The 24,468-nt window shown below is 37.0% G+C and overlaps 1 protein-coding gene across 12 annotated transcripts in view; it reads left to right on the top strand.

Annotated features, from left to right (window-relative positions):
* LOC150079426 (histone deacetylase 4-like) overlaps window positions 1-24,468 on the top strand; it is a 352,480-nt gene that overhangs the window by 177,426 nt on the left and 150,586 nt on the right. For all 12 annotated transcript variants that reach the window (XM_090383436.1, XM_090383431.1, XM_090383432.1 and 9 more), the window contains 3 exons: window positions 9,272-9,394; window positions 11,051-11,174; window positions 16,078-16,249. In XM_090383436.1, coding sequence (XP_090239562.1) covers window positions 9,272-9,394; window positions 11,051-11,174; window positions 16,078-16,249 — 419 coding nt within the window. The remainder of the gene's footprint in view (window positions 1-9,271; window positions 9,395-11,050; window positions 11,175-16,077; window positions 16,250-24,468) is intronic.

Raw genomic sequence — 24,468 nt, 5'->3', positions numbered from 1 at the left:
GATCTGATTCAGATGTTTAAGGCTTTAAATGGTTTGAGCAAGCTGAATGCTGATGGATTCTTCGTCTTGCTCAGATTACACATTTAAGAGGGCATAATTCAAATTGAGGAAAGGCAGTTGTAGAATAGATGTGCGGAAATTTGCTTTTAGCCAGCGAGTGGTTGATTGCTGTAACAGACTTTCATCTGTGGTTGGGGAAGTTAATAACTTAAATAAATTCAAAGAAAACTGGGCAAACTTTTGGAGCAATGGGAAGTGGATTTTTTCCTTTTTTTTTTTTGGCTGATGCTGTAAAAGCTTTCCTTCTTGCATCATATGCTAATGCTTCTAAGTTTACCAGTTTCCGTTGCCGTAGGTGAATGGAATTTTTCAAAATTAAAATTAATTGAAAATATTTACAATCGACAATGTCTCAACGACAACTGTCTAATTTGGCAATAATTTCAATAGAAAATAATCTTTTGGAACAAATAAACATAAATGAAATAATTAATAAATTCGCATCTCTTAAAGCAAGAGAACATAAATTTGCTTAATTTTTTAAACATAATTTTCCTTTTATTTTATTGTTGTGATAGAGTGCGACTGCAATTTAGAATTTAAAGTTTGTTTTCAGAATGATTTTGTTATTTTTGTTTGTTGTTTCATTATATGTGAGATATGTTGTTATTTTTTTCTTTTTCAATAAATTAATAATAATTTGTATTTATATTTTTTGTATTTTTTAATCGAAATATTTTGGGGTGGCAAATTTGATTTCGCTTACTGGCGGCACACAGGGTCGCAACGGCCCTGGGGGTTGTTATTGTTCTGACAAGACCAGGGCTTGGGATGGAACAGAGTGCATGAAATATTATTTTGGTTTGTTATGCTTTGATAATGTCATGTGCACTGTCATAACTAGAAAAAGTATGCCCCAATGGAAAGTTTAGTGTGGGCCCCCCTGAAAATATCTGTTTTGGTATAAATATAATCCTTAAAAATTGCCCTGGAAGCAGCAGCTATAAAAAAATTATTGTTTGTATACATAATAAACTTTATCATAAACATAACTAAAAAAAATTACATTTTTACTTAATTAAATTTTTTTTCTGTTTCGGGCTTGGGATGGAACAGAGTGCATGAAATATTATTTTGGTTTGTTATGCTTTGATAATGTCATGTGCACTGTCATAACTAGAAAAAGTATGCCCCAATGGAAAGTTTAGTGTGGGCCCCCCTGAAAATATCTGTTTTGGTATAAATATAATCCTTAAAAATTGCCCTGGAAGCAGCAGCTATAAAAAAATTATTGTTTGTATACATAATAAACTTTATCATAAACATAACTAAAAAAAATTACATTTTTACTTAATTAAATTTTTTTTCTGTTTCGGGCAGGAGGGTAGTGGGCCCCCTTTTGGTTGTGGGCCCTAATGCACTGCATTGGCATAGTTATGCTACTGATCATGTGCATACCTAATTATTTAAAATAAGATATTAATGAGCTATTAACAAGATATTAAAGAGATTATTAATTAATTAATGAATATAAGATATTAATTCAGTTTCATAAAATTTTTCATTTTGAGCCTGAGACAAGCCCTTCTCTGGCAGTATAGTGACCCATTTACTTCCTGTTTGGAAATGTCTGGGTTTGATTTTTGTACCCAAGACTATAATGATTTATTTCAGTTGGTGATCGCACTGACCTTTCAAGTGGTGGCCAAGTTGGTTAGTCATAGGGTTTTTTTTTAACACATCAGCTTAATTTATTTTTTTAATTGCATGAAACAGGCAAACTGACCATAGGATACATGCAATTTAGAGACAATAATATTAATGCCTTAGTTGCTTTGTCAATAATACAAAGCAGCTAGCTATACTAACATGTTGTATTTTCAAAGAGAAAGGATAATAGCTGAATTTACACCTGGACAAACGAAGACAATTTTTTTTATTATGAGCTTCTAGACAATTCTCTAGAGGCTCATAATTATGGCAGGGCATGTGACCCAGGTCTTTTTTTCGTTAAGTAGATTATCTTTTGAAATTAGGCACTTGTAAGATATTGCTTTAGACCAGCTCATGCTACAGCCACTATACCATTTTTTTTTTTCTCTTTCTACATATAAAATGTATCTGATGCTAACATCAACAATTAAGCATGGACATTGCTCAGCATATTATTTCAGTGTATTTTATTTTTTGGTGAAATGTTTTTTTATTTTGTCCCTGAATTTCTCCAAATATACACTGTGCTGCCACTTTATTAGGTACACCCCTGCTGTGCAAACAAATGGTTAGTCCCACAACGTTGCAAGTCACATGACCACAGTTGTGGATATAAATTCAGTAGAACAACCTTTCTAGTATCAGTTAAGCGCACAAACCCAGGAAAAGGAGTGATCTAATGGACTTCGAACGTGGCATGGTAGTAGGTGCAAGATGTGCTGGACAAAGTATCTCTGAAATGGCAGTTCTCCTGAACTTTTCACGCACCACAGTTTTAAGGGTGTATTGAGAATGGTGCAATGAACAGAAAACATCTTCTCAATGGCACTCCTATGGAAGAAAATCACTTGTTGATGAGAGAGGTCAGAGGAGGATGGCTAGAATTGTGCAAGCGAACAGACAGACCACAATGTCGCACATCATGTCAGAATACAACCTTGGTGTGCAGAACAAAATATTGCAATGGACCACTAGTCGCACTTTGTCGCGAATGGGCTACGACAGCCACATCGCGTATCTTTGTTATCAATGGAGAACAAGAGAGCATGCCTCCTGTGGGCACAGCAACACCAGAACTGGACTATTGAGGATTGGAAAACAGTTGCTTAGTTTGATGAGTCGAAGTTCCTGGTGCATCATGTTGATGGAAGGCTCAGAATTTGGTGAAAACAACATGAATCCATGGACCTATCATGTCTGACGACTACTGTGCAAGGTGGTGGGGGCACTGTTATAGTGTTGGGAATGTTTTCTTGGCACACGTTGGGTCCATTGATACCCATAGATTCACATCTAAATGCCACATCGTGCCTAAACATCGTTGCTGACCAAGTGCATCCGTTCATGTTGACAGTTTATCCTCAGTCAGATGGTTACTTCCAGCAGGATAATGCACCAGTGCACAAAGCCCGAATCACTATGGAATTGTTCCAGGAACATGACAACGACTTTTCTTTGCTGCATTGGCCTGCTCAGTCCCTGGATCTCAATGCTATTGAACATTTTTGGGATGAGCTAGAAAGGGCTGTTCACTTCAGGCCTACACCTCTGTCAAATCTCAAGGAACTGCATCACACATTCATGTCTGCATGGTACTCCATTCCTGCACAATGTTTTCAGCATCTTGGTCAATCCATGCCTAGACGAATTCAGGTTATTTTGAAGGCTGAACATGCTACTTGGTAGGTGTACCTAATAAAGTGGCAGCACAGTGTATGTTTTATTAGTTTTAGCACAGGGTAAAGGAAATTTACTAAATTAGCATTAGCATTAGTAGAGGCATTTGATGCAAGAAAGCAAGCTTATGCAGCATCAGCCAAAAAAAAAAAATAAATAAATAAATAAAAAATAACCACTTCCACTTCACCCCTCTGTTCGTTCGAAATACCTGTCCAGCCGAGCCTTAAACTTATTTAGGCTATCAACTTCCACGACAAGGGATGGAAGTTTATTCCACCAACCAACCACTCGCTGGCTAAAGGCAAATTTCCTCACGTCTATCCTACATCTGTCTTTTCTCAATTTGAATTTATGCCCTCTCAGGTGATTATTCTGAGCAAGAGGAAGAATCCCATCAGCATTGAGCATGCTCAAACCATTCAAGGCTTTATACACCTCTATCAGATCACCTCGCCGGTGCCTAGTCTCCAGACACTGTAATTTGCAAAACTTAAGCCTTTCTTTGTAAGAGCACCCCTTTGTTCCATTCACTAATCTTGTTGCCCTTCTCTGTACTCGTTCCAGCATCTCTACGTCCTTCTTGAAATGAGGCCTCCAGACGTGTATACCATACTCTAGGTGTGGTCTGACCATTGCCTTATACAATGGAATAATCACCTCCTTATCCCTGCTAGAAAAATTCTTATATATCATCGACAATACACCATGAGCTACTCTTGCAGCCCGTCTACACTGCTCAGAAAACTTCATATCTGCCTGCACAACCACCCCCAGGTCCCTTTCATTCTCTACCACTGTCAGTGTAGTACCACAGAGTTGATACGTTGCTCTGGTGACGGCCTCCGTAGCCGAGTGGGCAGGAGCGGGAGTGCAGTAGCACACGCTCTTTGAGTAGACCGGGGTTCAAGCCCCTGACTGCTGAATACGGTCGATCTGCCAACCTGCACTGGACCAGTGTGGCAGATTATGGTCCATTTCCCTCAGCATGAATTGTTGAGGAGGCTTCCACCCTGCAGTGGGTTGATAATGGCTGCACTTTAGTTTTTTTTTTTTCTGGGGTTGCTGTTTCCCATATGTAGTACTTTACATTTGTCAATGTTAAATTTCATTTGCCACCTCGAAGCCCATCTGCTCAACCTTTCCAGATCCTGTTGCAGTAGCATAGTGTCAGTAGTGTCCTTGACAACTCTGCCAACCTTCGTATTGTCGGCAAACTTGGACATTAAGCTTGATATACCATCATCGATATCATTTGGTGTGACATAAGCACTGCGAAAGCAAAAATTAGACTAGGAGTGTGTTATAGGCCTAATGACGCGAATGAGTACAATGAACAATTGAGCAGAGAAATAGAGTGGGCCAGTAAATCGGAATGTCTTATAATGGGGGATTTTAACTTCCGAGATATTGACTGGAACTTGTGGGTTGGGCACTTACACACTAGTCAGACTTTTGTGGATTTATTGGATGATTGTTTTCTGCAGCAGCATGTTCGAGAGGCCACCAGAGAAAGTAATACTCTTGATCTGCTTATCAGCAGTGATCATACGTGTATTAAGAATTTGCAGATAAAGGAACCACTAGGTGGCAGTGATCACAGTGTACTGACATGGGATTTACTTAAAGATTTAATTACCATCAGGGGTAAAGGAAAGGGTTTTTGCTTCTGTAAAGGCGAGTACAGTGGTCTCCGACAGTTTTTAAATTCTGTACAGTGGGATCAACTGACGATGTTACCAACAGTAAATTCTAAGTGGGAAGCATTCAAGGAATTAATCGTGGTAGCTACTAAAAGTTTCATACCTATTAAGAAATATTGTTCAAGGTTTAGGCCTAAATGGTTGTCAAATGAACTAATGAGACTCGTAACAGAGAAGAAAAATGGATGGGATGCATATAAATTATCAAGCGACTCAGAAGCCTATGGCAGATATAAGTTAATCTGTAATCAGGTCACAAAGGAGGTTCGGCAGGCGAAGGCAGATTACGAGAAATCCTTGGCAAAAGATGCTAAGAAAAACAGCAAGGATTTCTTTACTTATATAAACTCTAAAAGGAAGGGGATGAATCTGATTGGTACACTTGACATCCATGGTTAGACTGTTGATGATCCTGCTCAGATAGCAAACAAACTGAATGAGTATGTTGCATCTACATTCACACGTGAGGAATTATTAAGGTTTGAAAATGGCAGAAGGTTATCAAATTGTAACAAGATACTTAATGATTTTGTAATAACTGAGAGCAAAGTGGAAGAGAAATTGTTGAAGTTAAACGTAAGAAAAGCACCTGGGGTGGAAGGGATCTATCCAGTTATATTAAAGGAGGCGGCAAAGCAACTAAGCAAACCCTTAGCCATAATTATGAGAGCATCCTTGGACTCAGGGGAGGTTCCCACGGACTGGAGATGTGCAAATGTATCCCCAATTCACAAAGAGGGATCGAAGGGTGACATGAGTAATTACAGACCAGTTATTTTAACTTCTGTTCCGGGTAAAATAATGGAGTCGATGGTTAAAGATGCATTGCAGGATCATCTAGACAAGACTGCAGCAATAATTCAGACACAGCATGGGTTTGTTAAGGGAAAGTCTTGTCTGACAAATTTGATAGGATATTATGATGTGGTTACAAAGGAACTGGATGCAAAAAATAATTTTGATATCATATATTTGGATTTCAGGAAAGCTTTTGACACTGTTGCGCATGGAAGACTATTGTACAAATTGGAGCAGAATGGTATTAAGGGTAAGTTGCTACAATGGATAAAAGGATGTTATTTTTTTTTTTTTTTTAGGAGCATTAGCAACTAAGGCCATATTGCTCCGAGAATATGCGGTGGTCATTTCATGACCTTTCCGCATCGTCCGTATTTGGTGGTGACGGGCTCGAACCCCGGTCTAATCAAGAAGCGTGTGCTATGCACTGCTGCTCCTTCCCACCTGGCTACGGAGGCGCCTATAAAAGGATGGTTAAGTGCGAGAAGACAGAGGGTGGTAATCAATGGGTGCTGCTCTTCTTGGACTAATGTTATTAGTGGAGTCCCACAGGGTTCGGTGTTAGGTCCACTGTTCTTTTGTATATTTATCAATGATATTGATGAAGGTATATCAGGCTTAATATCGAAGGTTGCAGATGATACAAAGGTTGGCAGGGTTGTTAATGACAGTAATGGCAGTGTGCTACTGCAACAGGATCTAGATAATTTGGGCAGATGGGCTAAGAAGTGGCAACTGGAGTTTAACCTTGACAAATGTGAAGTACTGCATATGGGTAGAAGTAACCCCAGAGAAACGTACCAACTGTGTGGTACTACACTTAAGGTGGTAGAAAATGAAAAAGACCTGGGAGTAATTGTGCAAGCAGATATGAAGTTCTCTGAGCAATGCAGACAGGCTGCCAGGGCAGGTCATGGGGTTTTGTCAATGATATATAGGAATTTTGCTAGCAGTTAATAGGAGGTGATTATCCCTCTGTATAAGGCAATGGTCAGGCCACGCCTTGAGTACTGCGTACAGGTCTGGAGGCATCATTTTAGGAAGGATGTAGATTTACTTGAGCGTGTACAGAGAAGGGCAACAAGATTGATGAGGGGAATGAAGGGATCCTCTTACCAAGAGAGGCTTAAGTTCTGCAAATTGCAGTGGCTGGAGACTAAGCACCTGCGCGGTGATCTGATTGAGGTATATAAGGCCTTGAATGGGTTGAGCACGCTGAATTCTGATGGAATCCTTCCACTTGTTCAGATTACGAACCTAAGGGGGCATAAATTCAAATTAAGAAAAGACAGATGTAGAATAGATGTGTGGAAATTTTGCCTTTAGCCAGCGGGTGGTTAATTGCTGGAACAAACTTCCATCTGTCGTTATGGAAGTTGATAGGTTGAATAAATTTAAGGAGGAACTGGACAAATATTTAGAAGGGATTGTTTTGTAATTTTTTTTTTTTTTTTTTTTTTTTTGGCTGATGCTGCATAAGCTCGTACATTTGCTTTCTTGCATCACATGCCACTACTACTTCTACTATTTATAAATACAGAAAACAATAATGGACCCAATACTGAACCCTGAGGGACTCCACTAATAACATTAGTCTACGAGGAGCAGTGTCCATTGATTACCACTCTCTGTCTTCTCCCCCCTCAACCACCCCTTTATCCACAGCAGCAATTTGCCTCCAGTGCCACACTGCTCCAATTTGTGCAGCAGTCTTCCATGTGCAACAGTATCAAAAGCCTTTCTAAGATCCAAGTATATAATATCAAAGTTATTCCCTGCATCCAGTTCTTTTGTGACTGCATCATAGTATGCAATCAAATTGGTCAGGCAAGACTTCCCCTTAACAAAACCATGCTGTGTCTGAGCTATGACTGAAGTCTTGTCTAGATGATCCTGCAGTGCTTCTTTAACCAGTGCCTCCATTAATTTTCCAGGAACAGAAGTTAAACTAACAGGTCTATAATTATTTGTGTCACCCTTTGATCCTCCTTTGTGAATTGGGGTTACATTTGCACATCTCCAGTCTGCGGGTACTTCCCCTGAGTCCAAGGAAGCTCTCATAATTATGGCTAAGGGTTTGCTTACTTTCTTTGCTGCTTCCTTTAATATAACTGGATAGATCCCATCCACCCCAGGTGCCTTTCTTGTATTTATCTTCAACAATTTCTCCTCCACTTTAATCTCAGTTATTACAAGATTCTCTAGCTTACTGCCAGAGTTGAATACACCTCTGGCATTCCCCTCACTGAATAACTCCTCATGTGTGAATGTCGATGAAAAATATTCATTCAGTTTGTTAGCTACCTGAGCAGGATCATCAACAGTTGACCCATTGATATCAAGTAGACCAATCTGATTCATCCCCTTCCTTCTAGAGTTTACATAAGTAAAGAACTCTTTGCTGTTTTTCTTTGCATCCCTTGCCAAAGATTTCTCGTAATCTGCCTTCGCCTGCCTAACCTCCTTTGTAACTTGGTTACAGATCAACTTGTATCTATCATAGGCTTCTGTGCCACGTGTTAATTCGTATGTATCCCATGCATTTTTCTTCTCTGCCATATGTATCATTAGTTCATCTGACATCCACTTAGGCCTAAACCTTGAACAATATTTCTTAGTTGGTATGTAAAGCCTAGTAGCTTCCAAGATAAGTTCTTTGAATGCTTCCCATTTTGAATTTGCTGTTGGTAACATCATCAGTTGGTCCCACTGTATAGAATTTAAATACTGTCTCAGTCCATCGTAGTCGCCTTTACGAAAGCAGTAACCCTTCCCTTTACCCCTAATGGTAGTTACCTCTTTGAGTAAATCCCACTTCAGCACACTGTGATCACTGCCACCTAGTGGTTCATTTATCTGCAGATTCTTAATGCATGATGAATCACTACTGATAATCAAATCAAGAGTATTACTCTCTCTAGTTGCCTCCCGAACATGCTGATGTAGAAATTCATTCACAATTTATAAGTTATGTGTTATTGAAGCAGAAAACTCAGCCTGCTACACAGGTATTATGCTTATATGTTACTTAATTGATCCCTGGCTGTATCAGCAAACTCCTTTTCTGATGGTGGCTCATTGGCCACTTTGACATTCACTAATCTAAAAACTAATAAAATGCATTATGTTATTTGTTGAAGTTACTTTCAAGACTTCTTGGAAATATCTTAATGTAACCTGATTACCTGGGTGTCCTAGTTAAAAAAAAAAAAAAATCTCAAATTAGTGTTTTTATTTGAAATCCTTCCCTCTCATGTATAAATATTTTGTCTGAGGCTTGAAAAAACTATAAATTTTTTTAAAGCTGCATGTTCTTTCTAAGTATATAGTTTGAAAAGCTATAAGAGATGTTTGTTAATAGTCTCTCTTTATGTTTCAAGGAGCCACGGACCTCACCTTTTAACTCAGTGGGTCAAGGTAGTGTTGGTGACCTCACCTTGTATTCCTCACCTTCAATGCCCAATATTTCTCTTGGAAGACCACCAGTTCCAAGTGGAAGCACAGTAAGTTAAATCAATTATTAAACCTTATTATTTTAGTTATTTTGTGTGAATGTGTTGGAGGGAAGATGTACCTTTTATATTTAAAGTAAGAACTGCTATAAAATTTTTAAATTGCACAAAATGCATAATATTTTTATGAATTGCTTATACAAAAGCATGCAGTATCAACAACAGTAATTGGAAGTCCATTTATATTTATAAAATAACAATTAATATTAATTGTTATGAGACAATTATAATAAAATTACTACTATGGTGAATTTAGGAATTCCTTATGTACCGTAATTTAAAGACTTAATTTTAAAATAGCAAAAAGCTTAATTTATAGTACTTGCCTCATATAATCCGTTTTGGTGTGGTAAAAACTAAAGAAGCAGCATGGTTCTGTGAATTAGAAACTTAAATAATATGAATGGAACATGGCTGTCGCTTGGTTGTAATTATGATTACAATTTAAAAGAATCAAGATACTTGCTCAAAAAAAAGGAAGTGCACATCTTGTTTCTTGGTTATCATATTATATATGACATTGTCATATATAACAACCAACTTATTTATTATATATAACACCCAAGAAACGGGATGTGCACTTCCCTTTTTTTTTTTGAGCAAGTATCTTGATTCTTTTAAATTGTAATCATAATTAAAACCATGCAACAGCCATGTTCCATTCATATTATTTAAGTTTCTAATTCATACAACCATGCTTCTTCTTTAATTTTCATTACACCAAAATGGATTATATGAGGTGAGTACTGTAAATTAAGCTTTTTGCTATTTTAAAATTACTACAGCAATGAATAAACATTTTTTTTTGCAAGAGAAAACAACTACAGCAGTTGTATTTGCATATTTTGCCTCATCTCACCTTATAGTATTAGCTGATTAGACAATCTTATTTATTTAATTATTAATTACTATTATTTTTTGCCAGTTTGCATAAGACAAAAAGGATAGAGACACTGCTACAATGCAATAAGTTATGTTTTATGCTTTATTCATATTGCACATTGAGGAATGTTACTTCTCATAGTTCAGCACCAGAATGCTACAGCACAGGTTGCTTTGTATGGGTTAGACTAGAAGTGTTGGTTTTAGTGGCTTTACTTCTAGCCTTGTCCCACATTGATATTTTGGATATGTCTCTCTACACTGCAGTAATTCTATAGAAATGGATCCAGTATGATGATGCTCTGTGCTTTACAGCCAGGCTGGTTGTCATCTTGATTTAACAAGAATAGTATTGTGCTTGGAACAGAATTATTCTTGGCTGGCTTAATCCTGACCTGACTCCTATGAAGGTTTCTCTTGGTATGAAATCAAAGTGCAGTTGATATTTAGAAGCTTAAAAAATAGTGCAAGTTTAGCTCCATTAGTTTTTGATGGAACTAAGATATCATATAGTTTTTATGATTTCTTTGTTTCCTCTAAAACTACCAAAAGCAAATTTAAAAAAAGTTTAACTATGCTACAACATATTTTCTCTACTTTACAGCATTTAAAAGGTTATCTGATATATTATAGCAGAATAAGCTTTAATCACTATTTTATAAAGTAAATGGCAATTGTTTGTTAGACAGTTTGATATTTTACTCATTATAACAGCATATAGAGGGATGATAAGTAATTAACAGTTCTTGTTTTGTACTGCAATAGGATGGGAAGGCCATTCCATCTACTTCTGAGTCCCATGTCAGAGCAATGACATCCCTTCGACTAGGAATGCCTCTGACATCACATATGCTGCATTCCTCCTTGCCATTTTATCCAGCACTTCCAGGTAAGTTAATAAAATGCACTGAGAGTATATACATATACTGTTCTAAGATGTTTTAAGAGATACAAAGGATAGAAACAAGAACATCAGTTGCCATCCTTTTACAGTTCTGTACAGTTAGGTTCTAAGTGAATATAGTGGCAGCAACAAGACACTGAAGAGGTGGTAGAGAATTGTACCATAAAATGTATGTTTTGTCATGTGATCCTCCACTATATAGTTTGTATATATTTCTTAGGAAATAAAATGTAAAATTTTTCCAATGCAGGAAGAAATGCTCAATTTCTTAACTTAAGACTAAATATTTTACCTGTACAACATGCCATTCAATGATCATATTAGATCAATAGGAATATTTTGACTTTTATATGCAATCAGCAATTATTCCAGAATTTATTTCAGACACATATGCTGAATGAGGAATACACGGAAAGCGTTATCGGAGTTAAAAGATCGATTATTGGATGTTGGGTGTGCTTTTATTTCTCAGGAATTAGACATTCCCGAGTTTGTAATTGGCAGTGTGCTAAAGAAATGGAAGGCCAGAGGTAACACTGAATCGAAGAGATGACTAACTGTAAAATACCAACTGGTTACCTCACTTGCTATCAGAATTTGAGTTTAGAACTGCAAGTGGCCATAGGTGCCTTCGTAGCCAGGTGGGCAGGAGCAGCGGTGCGTAGCACATGCTTCTTGATTAGACCAGGGTTCGAGCCCATGAGCCACCAAATACGGAGGATGTGGGAAGGTCAGGGAATGACCACCGCATATCCCCGGAGCAATATGGCCTTAGTTGCTAATGCTCCTAAAAAAAAAACCAAATAACAAGTGGCCATAGACAAACCTGTGCTTCCACAATGCATAAAGAAGTGTGGGATGCAAATTTTCATTGAACTGTAGCCCACAAGCCTTTAATAAAAAAAAAAAAAAAATAAAAAAAAAGTATGTGGTTGATTGGCATAGTTTAAGACTTGATGATTGGCATTGGTTTGCAAGGTTTCTCAGAGCCTTATAAACCCCAATTAGGGTTTCTCTAATGTGCTTGGTTGCCAAGCTCTGTAGCCCACATAATCTGAATCTTTCCTTGTATGCTTGGCCTTTTGCCAACCTTACCACGTGATTTGCCCAACTTTGGACCTGTTCAAGAAGCTCAATGTCTTTTTCAGATAATGCAATATTCACACAGTATTTCAAATGCAGTCTTACAATTGTGTTATGCAGTGGGATTTTGACCTCCCTATCTCTACAGGATATTAGTAGTAGTAATAATGGAGGCATGTGATGCAAGAAAGCAAGTGTGAAAAAAAAAAAAAAAACAATTTCACACATCCATTCCCTCTAAAAGTTTGTACAGTTCCTCCTTAAATTTATTCAAGCTATCAACTTCCACAACAGGAGATATAAGTTTGTTCCAGCAATTACCTGCTGGATAAAAGCAAATTTCCGCACATCTATTCTACAACTGTCTTTCCTCAATTTGAATTTATGCCCCCTCAGGTTTGTAATCTGAGCAAGCGGAAGAATCCCATCAAAATTCAGGGTGCTCAACCCATTCAAGGCCTTATACACCTCAATCAGATCACCTCGCAGGTGCCTAGCCTCCAGCTGTTGCAATTTGCAGAACTTAGCCTTTCTTGGTAAGAGGACCCCTTCGTTCGATATATCATTGATTGGACAACATGGGCTTTCCTAGCCACCTGCTTATACTGCTCAGAAAACTTCATATCTGCCCATATCGTAACTCACAGAATCCCTTTCTTCCTCTACTGTTTTTAATTTACTTGTACTTCACTTGTACAATTGGGGAATAGCAATCCCAAAATAACTTGTACACCAAGTGTACAAGTTATTTTGGGATTGCTGTTCCCCAATTGTAAGACTTTCCTTTTTGCTACCACTTTTCAAACCATCCTGAAGCCTGTGCAATCCTGAAGGAGTGCTGTTTGTCATTGATCATTAATAGCTCTCCCATTCTTTGTTGTCTGCAAATTTTGATATCACACCCTTTATTGATGTCATTTATGAAAATGAGAAAAAACAGTGGTACAAGAACCAATCTTTGGGCAACCCCACTTCTGATGTTACCAATCTGAAACATGACCACCAAATATGGAGGATGCAGAAAGGTCAGGGAATGACCACTGCATATCCCCGGACCAATATGGCCTTAGTTGCTAATGCTCCTAAAAACCAAACAAACAAACAAACAAACAAACCAACCAATCTGAAGAATATCCATTAATCACAACACCCCTGTAGCCTATCTTGGAATATTTCCGGTAATCTTAACATGTTCCCGCTTATACAGTAGCCTCTCATGAGGGGCTAAGTCAAATGCCTTGCTAAAATCCAGATAAACTATGTCGAAATTGTTCCCTACATCCAGCTCATGAGTATAGTAGACTCTCGACCTTCCGGGATAGATGGTAAAAAAAAAATTCCGGATAATTGATTTCCCAGTTAATTCAAAAATACAGAAGTCCCCAACATAAGTAAGAGATACATTACAGGACTTCATACGTAAGTCGAGTTTGAGTTTTACGTAACTCGGCAATGACTAATAACATATTGCTACTATATTATTGACAAATCTGAATTCAGCACGATATTTGTTAATGTTTGACCATTTTTATACATCCTTATTTTAATTTTCTGATCCAAATCGATCGCTTTCCTTTTCTCGGTAGATTTAGTAGTACCGCCGTCACTTATTCTCTTAGTTGGCACCATGATAACCAGTGGTGCATTATACCTACATGTGGCCAAAGTCAAAATGAAATTTGGGGGCCCCATCTAAATTAAAAACTAATAAAGAACACTTTCAATTTCATTGTATTGTGACAACCAAACAAACAGATTATGTGACATAAGAACTAAATATAAAATTTCAAAATCAGTAAATTTTTGTAAAAACGTAATTGTCAAATTAATCTTCAAGTAAAGTTCATTGACCTTGATAGGTAGAAAGTTCAGTTTCCGATAAAAATCACTTAAAAAGTATTAGTAAAAAACAGCAATGAGTTTTTGAAACAGTGATTTTTGGGGACCCTCTGATCAGGGCCCGAGGCAAATGTCTTTTTTTTTTTGCCTATAGAATAATGTATCACTGATGACAATGGTCAAAATGAAATTTTATGTAAAGAATTTCACAGAGTTAAAGCTCACTATTATCACCCCACGTGAGCTCACATTTTACTAAAGCACATTTCTGGAGGTCACTGCCATAAAACAATAAAAACAATTTGCACTTTATTGTTAGTGCAATTCATTATAAACGGGTAGTAAACTCGATCTTATTATGGTGAAATGTGTTCCCCTTCACTGAAATCTTCAAAAAAAACAAATTTTAAGAATATTCTCTTCTTTCCTATTTTTTTGTCTTGTTACTCTGTATCCCATTTGTGCATGCCGTGATGTTCGTTATTGATTGCTTATTATTATTTTTTTTGTTTGTTTTAAATTTTACAATCCTAAAAAAAAAGAGTGAAAAAAAATTTGCCCAAGTCCGTAGGTTGCTGAACATCGAAAAATATTTAGGAAATGACGTAAAAATTATGGCTATAGATAAAAAATGAAAAAACTTACCATGCGCTACTCGTGCGTCCAATACAATGCTTCTCTTTATTTTTTTTTTGAAATGTTGATTTTATATCTAATAGCATCCCTTTATTTTTTACGATGTCGCGTATGGTTTAGTCACCAACATTATAATGGTTCTTTAGAGATTTAACAGATGCACTGTTTTCATTTTTCAAACTTTTGAATAATTTCAAGTTTTTGTTTAACTGAAAACGCAACTCTTTTCCGCGATTTCTAAACAAAAAAAAATTGACATCCCTGACATAAATAACGAAACAAAATTTGTCTTTTTGCAGTGCAATGGAACACAATTGATGTAACGCACTAAAACAAACTAAACATTTGGTCTCTTTTTTTTTTTTTTTTTTTTTGGGGCGGCGGATGTGAAGACAGAGGGGATTGCAAGATAATAGGCACACTAATCTCCCAATGACGACTTATAACGCTGCTTCTTGTCGCTTATTTATGACTTCCAAAACATCTGTTTATACCTATTCTAGTCATTACTTGAATTTTATTATTTCTGGTTGATTTTTATTTTTTTTTTTAATTTGGAATCTTGAACTGTCCCGGTTAATCAAATCCCAGTAAATTGAGAGTCTGCTGTAATTGTGTCAAAATTGCTTACTAGATTAGATAAACATGATTTTCCCTTAACAAAACCATGTTGTGTGTCCTTAAGAATGCCATATCTATCTAAATGTCCCTGGATTGCACTCTTGATCATTGTCTCTAAGATTTTTCATACCATTGAAGTCAGACCAACCAGTCTGTAGTTACCAACTTCACTCTTAGAACTTGCCTTTATGCATTGGTGATACATTGGCACTTCTTCATTCTGAAGGAATCTCTCCCAAGTCCAATGATGTTTATAATTAACTTCAATGGTTCAATACACTTTCTGTATGCCTCCCTCAAAATTACTGGGTATACGCCATCAACTTTAGGAGCCTTATTTCCCTGTAGGCTTGAAAGTTTTTCTGATAAGCAGCATGAAGGGTCTTTTGTCAGTAAAGACTGATGGGAAGTATCTATTCAATTCATCAGCAACATCAGCTGGGTTATCTAAGACTTTGCCACATCCAGTTAATTGCATATCGGTCCCTTGTGTACTGGGTATGGGAATTTTCACAGTTATGTTCAGAAAAGACTGAAAATAAAGGTAGTATCAAAGAAGTGAACTGTAGCCCACAAGCAGCAATTTTGAATTATTTTTTGCTGACTTTTCAATTACCCATGTGCATAAGTATTACAAATATGAAAAAACATGTTTGCTATTTATTTTTTATATCGTTTATTGACTTCACACAGGCTTTTCTCATTTCAGTAATTGATGGAGAGTTCACACCCCCAACAAGTCCAAGCTATATACATCATCAAGCAAAAATGTTAGATAGCCATGCTGGACCTGGTTCTTCTGGTGCTCTTTCCCTCATAACAGGTGTTTATCCTTCTAGTACAGTTACTGATACTCATGTTGCCCAAGTTAGACTTCACAGGTGAGCTTCTTTTTCTGCTATTTTATAATGAATAATATATATATATATATATATATATATATATATATATATATATATATATATATATATAATTCCAATTGAATCGGAGAATAGATAGCAAAAATAAGTACAAAATTAAATGAAAAATAAAAAGAAAATAGCAGAGCAAACATGCAAAAACCACAACATGTTACGTGTATTTAACTATGAAATGTAAGGTTAAAAATAAAATAAAAAGTATGGCCAGTAGCATGGCAAACCAGTAGAGTGAAGATGAATTTAACAAATAAAATAAAATAAAAATAACAAATGATGTATATTACATGCTAAACACAAGAATAATGAAGAATAGGGTACAGTTGGGAAACACTTCTAATAAATTTAGAAAGTCCAAATTAAAAGAAATTTAGTGGCACCCTCCTCAAAGCACCAGATTCCAAATTATGTGAAATATCACTATAAGCAAATGTATTAGGTAGTCGGAATCTGGTGCTTTCAGGAGGGTGCCACTAAATTTCTTTTAATTTTTTAGGAGTGTTTCCCAACTGTACCCTATTCTTCATTATTCTTGTGTTTAGTGCTGTTTTATTTGTTAAATTCATCACTCTACTGGTTTGCCATGCTACTGGCCATACATTTCATAGTTATATATGTATAGGAACAAAGGAGAGCATTTATGCAACAGCCACTCCTAGATGTTGTTACCTTCATTTCTTTTAATTTTGCTTGCTAATCAAGTGGTAGTTTGTGTTTCTTACATGCTTTCAACTTATATATGAACTGAAGCCTTTCTTGGTAAGAGCATACCCTTTGTTGCCCTTCTCTGTACCCATTCCAGCAACTTTGCATTCTTCTTAAAATGAGTAAATCTGTATGCATTACTCAAGCTGTGGCCTGACCATTGCTTTATACAATGGGACAATCACCTCCTCATCCCTTCTAGCAAAATACTTGCATATCATTGACAAAACCCCATGAGCTGTCCTAACAGCCTGTCTACGCTGATCAGAGAACATCATATCTGACTGTACAATTATCCCCAGGTCTTTTTTGTTTCCGCTACTCTTGAGTGTAGTACCACACAGTTGGTATGTTACTCTGGGGATACTAATACCCATATGCAGTACTTTGCATTTATCGATGTTAAACTTCAATTGCCTTTTCTCAGCCCATCTGCCTAACTTTTCTAGATCCAGTTGCAGTACCATACTGTCATTAACCAACCTGCCAACCTTGTATCATCTGCAAACTTGAACATTAAGCTTGATATGCCTCCTTCAATATCATTGATAAATGTAGAAAAAAAACAATGGGCCCAACACCGAACCCTGAGGACTCCACTAATAACATTAGTACATGCAGAGCAATGTCCATTGATTACCACTCTGTCTTCTCCCACTCAACCATCCCTTTATCTATAGCAGCAACTTGCCCTCAATGCCACACTGTTCTAATTTATACAACAATATTTTATGTGCAACAGTATCAAAAGCTTTCCTGAAATCCAAGTATATGATATTAAAATTATTTTTTGCATAGAGTTCCTTTGTGACCACATTGTAGTATCCAATCAAAATGGTAAAACAAGATTTTCCCCTTAACAAACCCATGCTGTGTCTGAAGTATAATTGCAGCCTTGTCTAGATGATCCTGCATTACCTCTTTTACCAGTGACTCCATTATTTTCCCTGTAACAGAAGTTAAACTAACAGAGCTGTAATTACTCATGTCATCTCTTGAACGCACTTTGTGAATTGTGGATACATTCACACATCTCTAGTCCACAAGGACCTTACCCGAATCCAAGGATGCTCTCATAATTATGGCTAAGAGTTTGCTTACTTCCTTTGCTACCTCTCTTAATGTAATTGGATAGATCCTATTCACCCCATTGCCTTTCTTAAATTTAATTTCAGCAATTTCTCTTCTGTTTTCCTCTGTTATTACAAAATCATATAGCTTCCTCTTAGAATTTGATAAACTTCTGGCATCCATTACCCTAAAGGATTCCTCGTGTGAATGTAGATGCAAAATACTCATTTAGTTTTTCAGTAACCTGAGTAGAATCATCAACAGTGAAACGATCGTTATCAAGTGGACCAATCTGATTCATCCCTTTCCTTCTACTGTTTACATAATTTGTAAAAGAATAGGAAAAGTTTACCTCAGTATGATACGTAGAACATTTCTGTATGATACTCTCCAGAAATTAAAATGAAAACAATTAAAAAATCGAAAATCTTGCATTACAGTAAGAAATAGTTAACAATAATTAAAAATCAAATGAACACAATTAAAAATCAATTTAACACACTTAAAAATTAAGTAAAAAATTAATTTAATGAAAAAAATTGCAAAACGATTTTCCTTCCTGAAGCTGACGATACTTTTTGACTGTATGTCCTGATCACAGGAATGAAAATTACCATATGTGGGTGAGCATGGAACTTAAATAGGGATTATTTGTCTTCGTGCATGCACATAAAGGACCATGAGCTGGAGATTAGATATGGCCGGCAAACATTCACAGGATTCTCATGTAATTTAATTTCAACGGTTTCTGCAATTAAGTTGTATAATTACGTTGGACACTGTATTTTGGCCTCGTTAAATAAAAAAAGTATGTTTTTCATTAACGGCATGAAAGGCTAATTCTGACACTGCTGAACGAGAAGCACGAACTGAGGCTGTGTGTTGATTAACACAGAAAATCAGAGGAAACCACGTAGAACCTTGATAAGAAGAGTTTCAATCGCCACAAGAAATGTATACTAGGTCATTTATTTGTGTTGTGAACAAGGAAAGGACTGAGTGATTGTTCAGTATTATGTGTAATTTCCGTATTGGCCTGGCTACAATTTTAAATTCGGTCTCTTTAAAGAATCTGTTAAGTTGTTTGTGCCACTGTTCAACATATGGGACAGAAATAAAGTATTTTTTATTATTACTGTTGTTGGTTGGTGTATTTTTTTGTATTCTATCCTTAGCTTGTACCCTAATTCTGTCTATTGTAGCAAGTGGGTAACTCCTGTTAAAGAATCTGCTGGTTAATATTTGTATTTCTGAGCCCAAAGCAGATTCTGTCGTTGAATATTTATAAGCATTGAGAAAATTGATCTTTTGTAGTTGAACGGGTGATAGCTGTTATAATGCAGAAACATACCGGTGTTTGTAGGTTTACGATAGATGTTAAATTGGAATTTATTCGCAGTAAGCATGAAATTTAGAAAAATTAATGACTTAGTATCCTTATTCTCCCTCTCCAATGTAAATTTGAGTCTAGAATGAATATTATTAAACAAATGTAAAATGTCTTGGATAGTGCTACTATCGGTAATGACTAGAACATTGTCTAAATACCTCCCATAGTATGTGATACAGGGTAGAAAAGGCGTCAAATGTATACGTTCAATAATTGAGAGATAGATCTTTGATATTAGGTCGCTCAGGCTTAATCCCATTGGCAAACCAAAAATTTGTTTGTATACAAATTTTTTTTTTTTTTTTTTTTTTTTTTTTTTGTATACAAACACCGGTATGTTTCTGCATTATAACAGCTGTCACCCATTCAACTACAAAAGATTGAATATCTTTAATCAATTTCTCAATGCTTATAAATATTCAATGACGGAATCTGCTTTGGGCTGAGAAATACAAATATTAACTAGAAGATTCTTAAACAGGGGTTACCCACTTGCTACAATAGACAGAATTAGGGTACAAGCTAAGGATGGAAGACAAAAAAATACACCAACCAACAATAGTAATATCAAAAAATACTTTATTTCTGTCCTATATGTTGAACAGTGGCACAAACAACTTAACAGATTCTTTAAAGAGACCGAATTTAAAATTGTAGCCATTCCAATATGGAAATTACACACTATGCTGAACAATCGCTCAGTCCTTTCTTTGTTCACAACATAATGGCAGTGGAGCATGAGAGTAGCCTTGTGCAGGCGAAGTTTTTACTGCTGAGGAACATAGAGAAGTTTTTTTCTGTTTTATTAACTTAAATTGGCTTGGATTGGCATATCAACTTATTTTATAGAGTAGCTCTATATTCCTAGTTATGATACTTAGTTTAAATTTTAACATAGATAGAGATTTTGTAAGTTATTACTTAGTATCGGTAAGGGTATCCACGTGTTTTACAAATTTTGCAGAGCCTGTGAACCGGACGTTTTTAGCTATAGTTAGCCACTTTATTGACCAATTGTTATATTAAATTATTTTCTGTAAGTAGCTTATAGACCTAGGCAAGATCCTTGATTTATTCTGAATTGAGACAGCGAGATTTTGGAAGTTAATTAATATTTCAGTGTCCGTAGATTTAACAATGGCGGCAAGTTCGTAACTTGCCGCCATTGTTATACGATACAACATTATATCTCGAACTAGGTAGTGTTAGCTTAGTATAGTATATAATATTATCAATTAATCAGTAAATTTATTAATCTTGTTGAAATTCATTGTCAATTAAATTGTACTCTTAATTAAATACATATAACGACTTAGATTTTACGAACGTAACAAAATTAATTAATACATAACTTGATATGGAACTTATATAAAGAAACTTGAAGATAATACTTGACACTTAAAAAATATATATATAGATATATAGTGTTACAACTGCGTTGGGATACAAGTTTAGGGTGAAAATTTTGTACTGAAATTGGAATTTTATTGAAATTGAATCGGAATCATGACTCAGACCAGAGCAACAAAGCAAAAGGCTCAAGCTAAATGGAGTGCTGTGGCTCAGGGAAGAACTGAGGGGGGGCAGTTGCCCTCTGAATCACAGCCTTTTAAAATGCACTGCTTGCTTGATGTTTGTGGAGCAATCAGGTACGGGACATGATATCGCCAAGGGTCCTTCTACATACCAACTAAGAAATATTGTCTTTGTGTGCGTACGATGTAAGGAGTGTGAGGGAAAGAGGCGACAACTCAGTGTTGTTATGGGCCTATATGAGAGCTTGAAGGACAGGGTGGATGCCCTCGAAGGATCTAAATTGAGGGGCCCATCAAGCTCTCAGCTGCCCACATCAACACTAGAGCTTGCACTTGATCATCACGCAACACAGTGGCAACCCCCAAGGCAGAATGCGCTGGTCCAACAGGAACTAGTAGTTGTTGGTGACTCTATTGTCAGGGAAACGGGGAACATGCTATGTAAAAAGGACAGGTGGAACAGGAACAGGGTATGTCTGCAAGGGGCAAAGGTTGATGACGTAGAGCAGATATCATCTTTTAAGGGCACAAAGGGTGATATTGTTGTACATGTTGGCACTAATGATATTAAGAGTAGGAGACCAGCAGAATTACTTAACAAGTACAGGTCACTGTTGAAAAAAAGCCGTGAATTAGGGTTGAATTTGAAAGTGTCTGCAATTCTGCCCAGACACGATAGGAGGGAGTATATGATGAGAGCCTTGTCAATCAATTCGGCCCTGGAAAGATTGTGCAAGGCTCAAAGGGTGGAATTTTTTTCCAGCCTGGTCTGTACTTGTTAACAGGAGAGACTGCTTCTACAGGGATGGGATACACTTAAATAGAAAAGGTGCAAGAATGTTTGCTGATGCTATCGAGGCAGTGTTAGATGAGTCAGAAAACTGCTAGCTTGGGGGGATACAAGGACTAATAGATTAACAGTAGTCACTGGCAGAGGTGAAAGTGATTTTTGCACTGCTTCTATTGGAATGAGCACAGCCTGGAAAACAAGATGCAGGGTATTTCAGAGACTGTTGGGAGTCATTGCGGAACAAGTAAACACATGGGTTGTGTTAGGGTAGCTAAGTATAGGAACAGGTGCAGGTATACTTGCATGTACACCAATACTAGGAGTTTGGTAAATAAATTTGATTAATTTGAGGTATTGCTCAGAACATCAAAGGCAGATATTGTTGGGATATGAGAGACGTGGTGTCACCCAGAACTGGAATTTGGGGAGTACAATGTGTACAGGAAGGATAGACAAGATAGGAAGGGAGGAGGGGTTATACTATTAGTTAAGAAACACATAAAATCTAAGGAAGTGAAGCCAGTCGATATCACTGGACAGTGCAGTGTCGAGTCAGTTTGTTATGACATTGGGAGATCAAAATTGAGAGTAGGAGTGTGTTATAGACCTAATGACTCTGATGAGCATAATAAGGAACTGTACAGGTAAATAGTGGGCCAGTAAATCAGAGAGTCTTATAATGGGGGATTTTAATTTCCCAGACATTGACTGGAATTTGTGGGTTGGTCACTCACACACTATCAAGGTTTTGTGGATTTATTGGATGATTGTTTTCTACATCAGCATGTTCGGGAGGCAACTAGAGGGAGTAATACTCTTGATCTGATTATCAATAGTGATTCTTCATGCATTAAGAATCTGCAGATAAAGGAACCACTAGGTGGCAGTGATCACAGTGTGCTGAAGTGGGATTTACTCAAAGAGGTAACTACCAAGGGTTTTTGCTTTCGTAAAGGTGACTATGGTGGTCTGAGACCGTTTATATTCTGTACGGTGGGACCAACTGATGATGTTACCAACAGCAAATTCAAAATGGGAAGCATTCAAAGAATTTATCTTGTAAGCTACTAGGCTCTACATACCAACTAAGAAATATTGTTCAAGGTTTAGGCCTAAATGGATGTCAGATGAACTAATGAGACGTGGAAGAGAAGAAAAATGCATGGAATAAATATAAATTAATCGGTGACATGGAAGCCTATGATAGATATAAGCTGGTCTGTAACCAAGTCACAAAAGAGATTAGGTAGGCAAAGGCAGATTATGAGAAATCCTTGGCAAAGGATGCAAAGAAAAACAACAAAGAGTTCTTTACCTATGTAAACTCTAGAAGGAAAGGGATGAATCAGACTGGTCCACTGGATATTGATGTTTGAACTGTTGATGATCCTGCTCATTTGGCTAACAAACTAAATGAGCATTTTGCATCTACATTCACCCATGAGGAGTTGTTCTGGGGGGGGGGGAGTGCCGGAGGTGAGTTAAACTCTGGCAGTGAGCTGGATGATTTTGTAATAACTGAGAGGAAAGTGGAGGAGAAATTGTTGAAGATAAACATAAAAAAGGCACCTGGTGTGTGGACAGGATCTATCCAGTTATATTAAAGGAGGCAGCAAAGGAAGTAAGCAAACCCTTAGCCATAATTATGAGAGCTTCTTTGGACTCAGGGGAGGTACACATGGACTGGAGATGTGCAAATGTGACCCCAATTCACAAAGGAGGATCAAAGGGCAACACAAGTAATTATAGACCTGTTAGTCTAACTTCTGTTCCACGAAAATTAATGGAGGCACTGGCTAAAGAAGCACTGCAGGATCATCTAGACAAGATTTCAGTTATAGCTTGGACACAGCATGGTTTTGTTAAGGGAAAGTCTTGCCTGACCAATCAAATTGGTCAGGCAAGACTTTCCCTTAAAAAAAGGGCAAAACATATATTTGGATCTTAGAAAGGCTTTTGATACTGTTGCACATGGAAGACTGCTGCACAAATTGGAGCAGTGTGGCATTGGGGGTAAATTGCTGCTATGGATAAAGGGATGATTGAGTGGGAGAAGACAGAGAGTGGTAATCAATGGACACTGCTCATTGTGGACTAATGTTATTAGTGGAGTCCCTCAGGGTTCAGTATTGGGTCCATTGTTGTTTTCTGTGTTTATAAATGATGTTGATGATGGTATATCAAACTTAATGTCCAAGTTTGCAGACAATACGAAGGTTGGCAAGGTTGTTAAGGATAATAATGACAGTACGCTGCTGCAACAGGATCTAGAAAAGTTGAGCAGATGGGCTGAGAGGTGGCAAATGAAGTTTAACATTGACAAATGTAAAGTACTACATATGGGAACAGAACCCCAGGGTGACGTATCAACTCTGTGTTACTACGCTGACAGTGGTAGAGAACGAAAAGGACCTGGGGGTAATTGTGCAGGTAGATATGAAGTTTTCTGAGCAGTGCAGACGGTCTGAAAGAGTAGCTTGTGGTGTCTTGTCAATGATATACAGGAATTTTTCTATCAGGGATAAGGAGGTGATTATCTCCTTATATAAGGCAATGGTCAGGCCACACCTTGAGTACTGTATACAAGTCTGGAGGCCTCATTTTAAAAAGGATGTAGAGCTGTTGGAACGAGTACAGAGAAGGGCAACAAGATTAGTGAATGGAACAAAAGGTTGCTCTTATGAAGAAAGGC

This window comes from Mastigoproctus giganteus, chromosome 10 (assembly GCF_048544385.1).
Source record: "Mastigoproctus giganteus isolate SK-2022 chromosome 10, ASM4854438v1, whole genome shotgun sequence".
Taxonomy (NCBI): Eukaryota; Metazoa; Arthropoda; class Arachnida; order Uropygi; family Thelyphonidae; genus Mastigoproctus; species Mastigoproctus giganteus.
The sequence above is the reverse complement of the archived record's forward strand: the minus strand, read 5'-3'. Positions and strand labels throughout refer to the sequence as shown.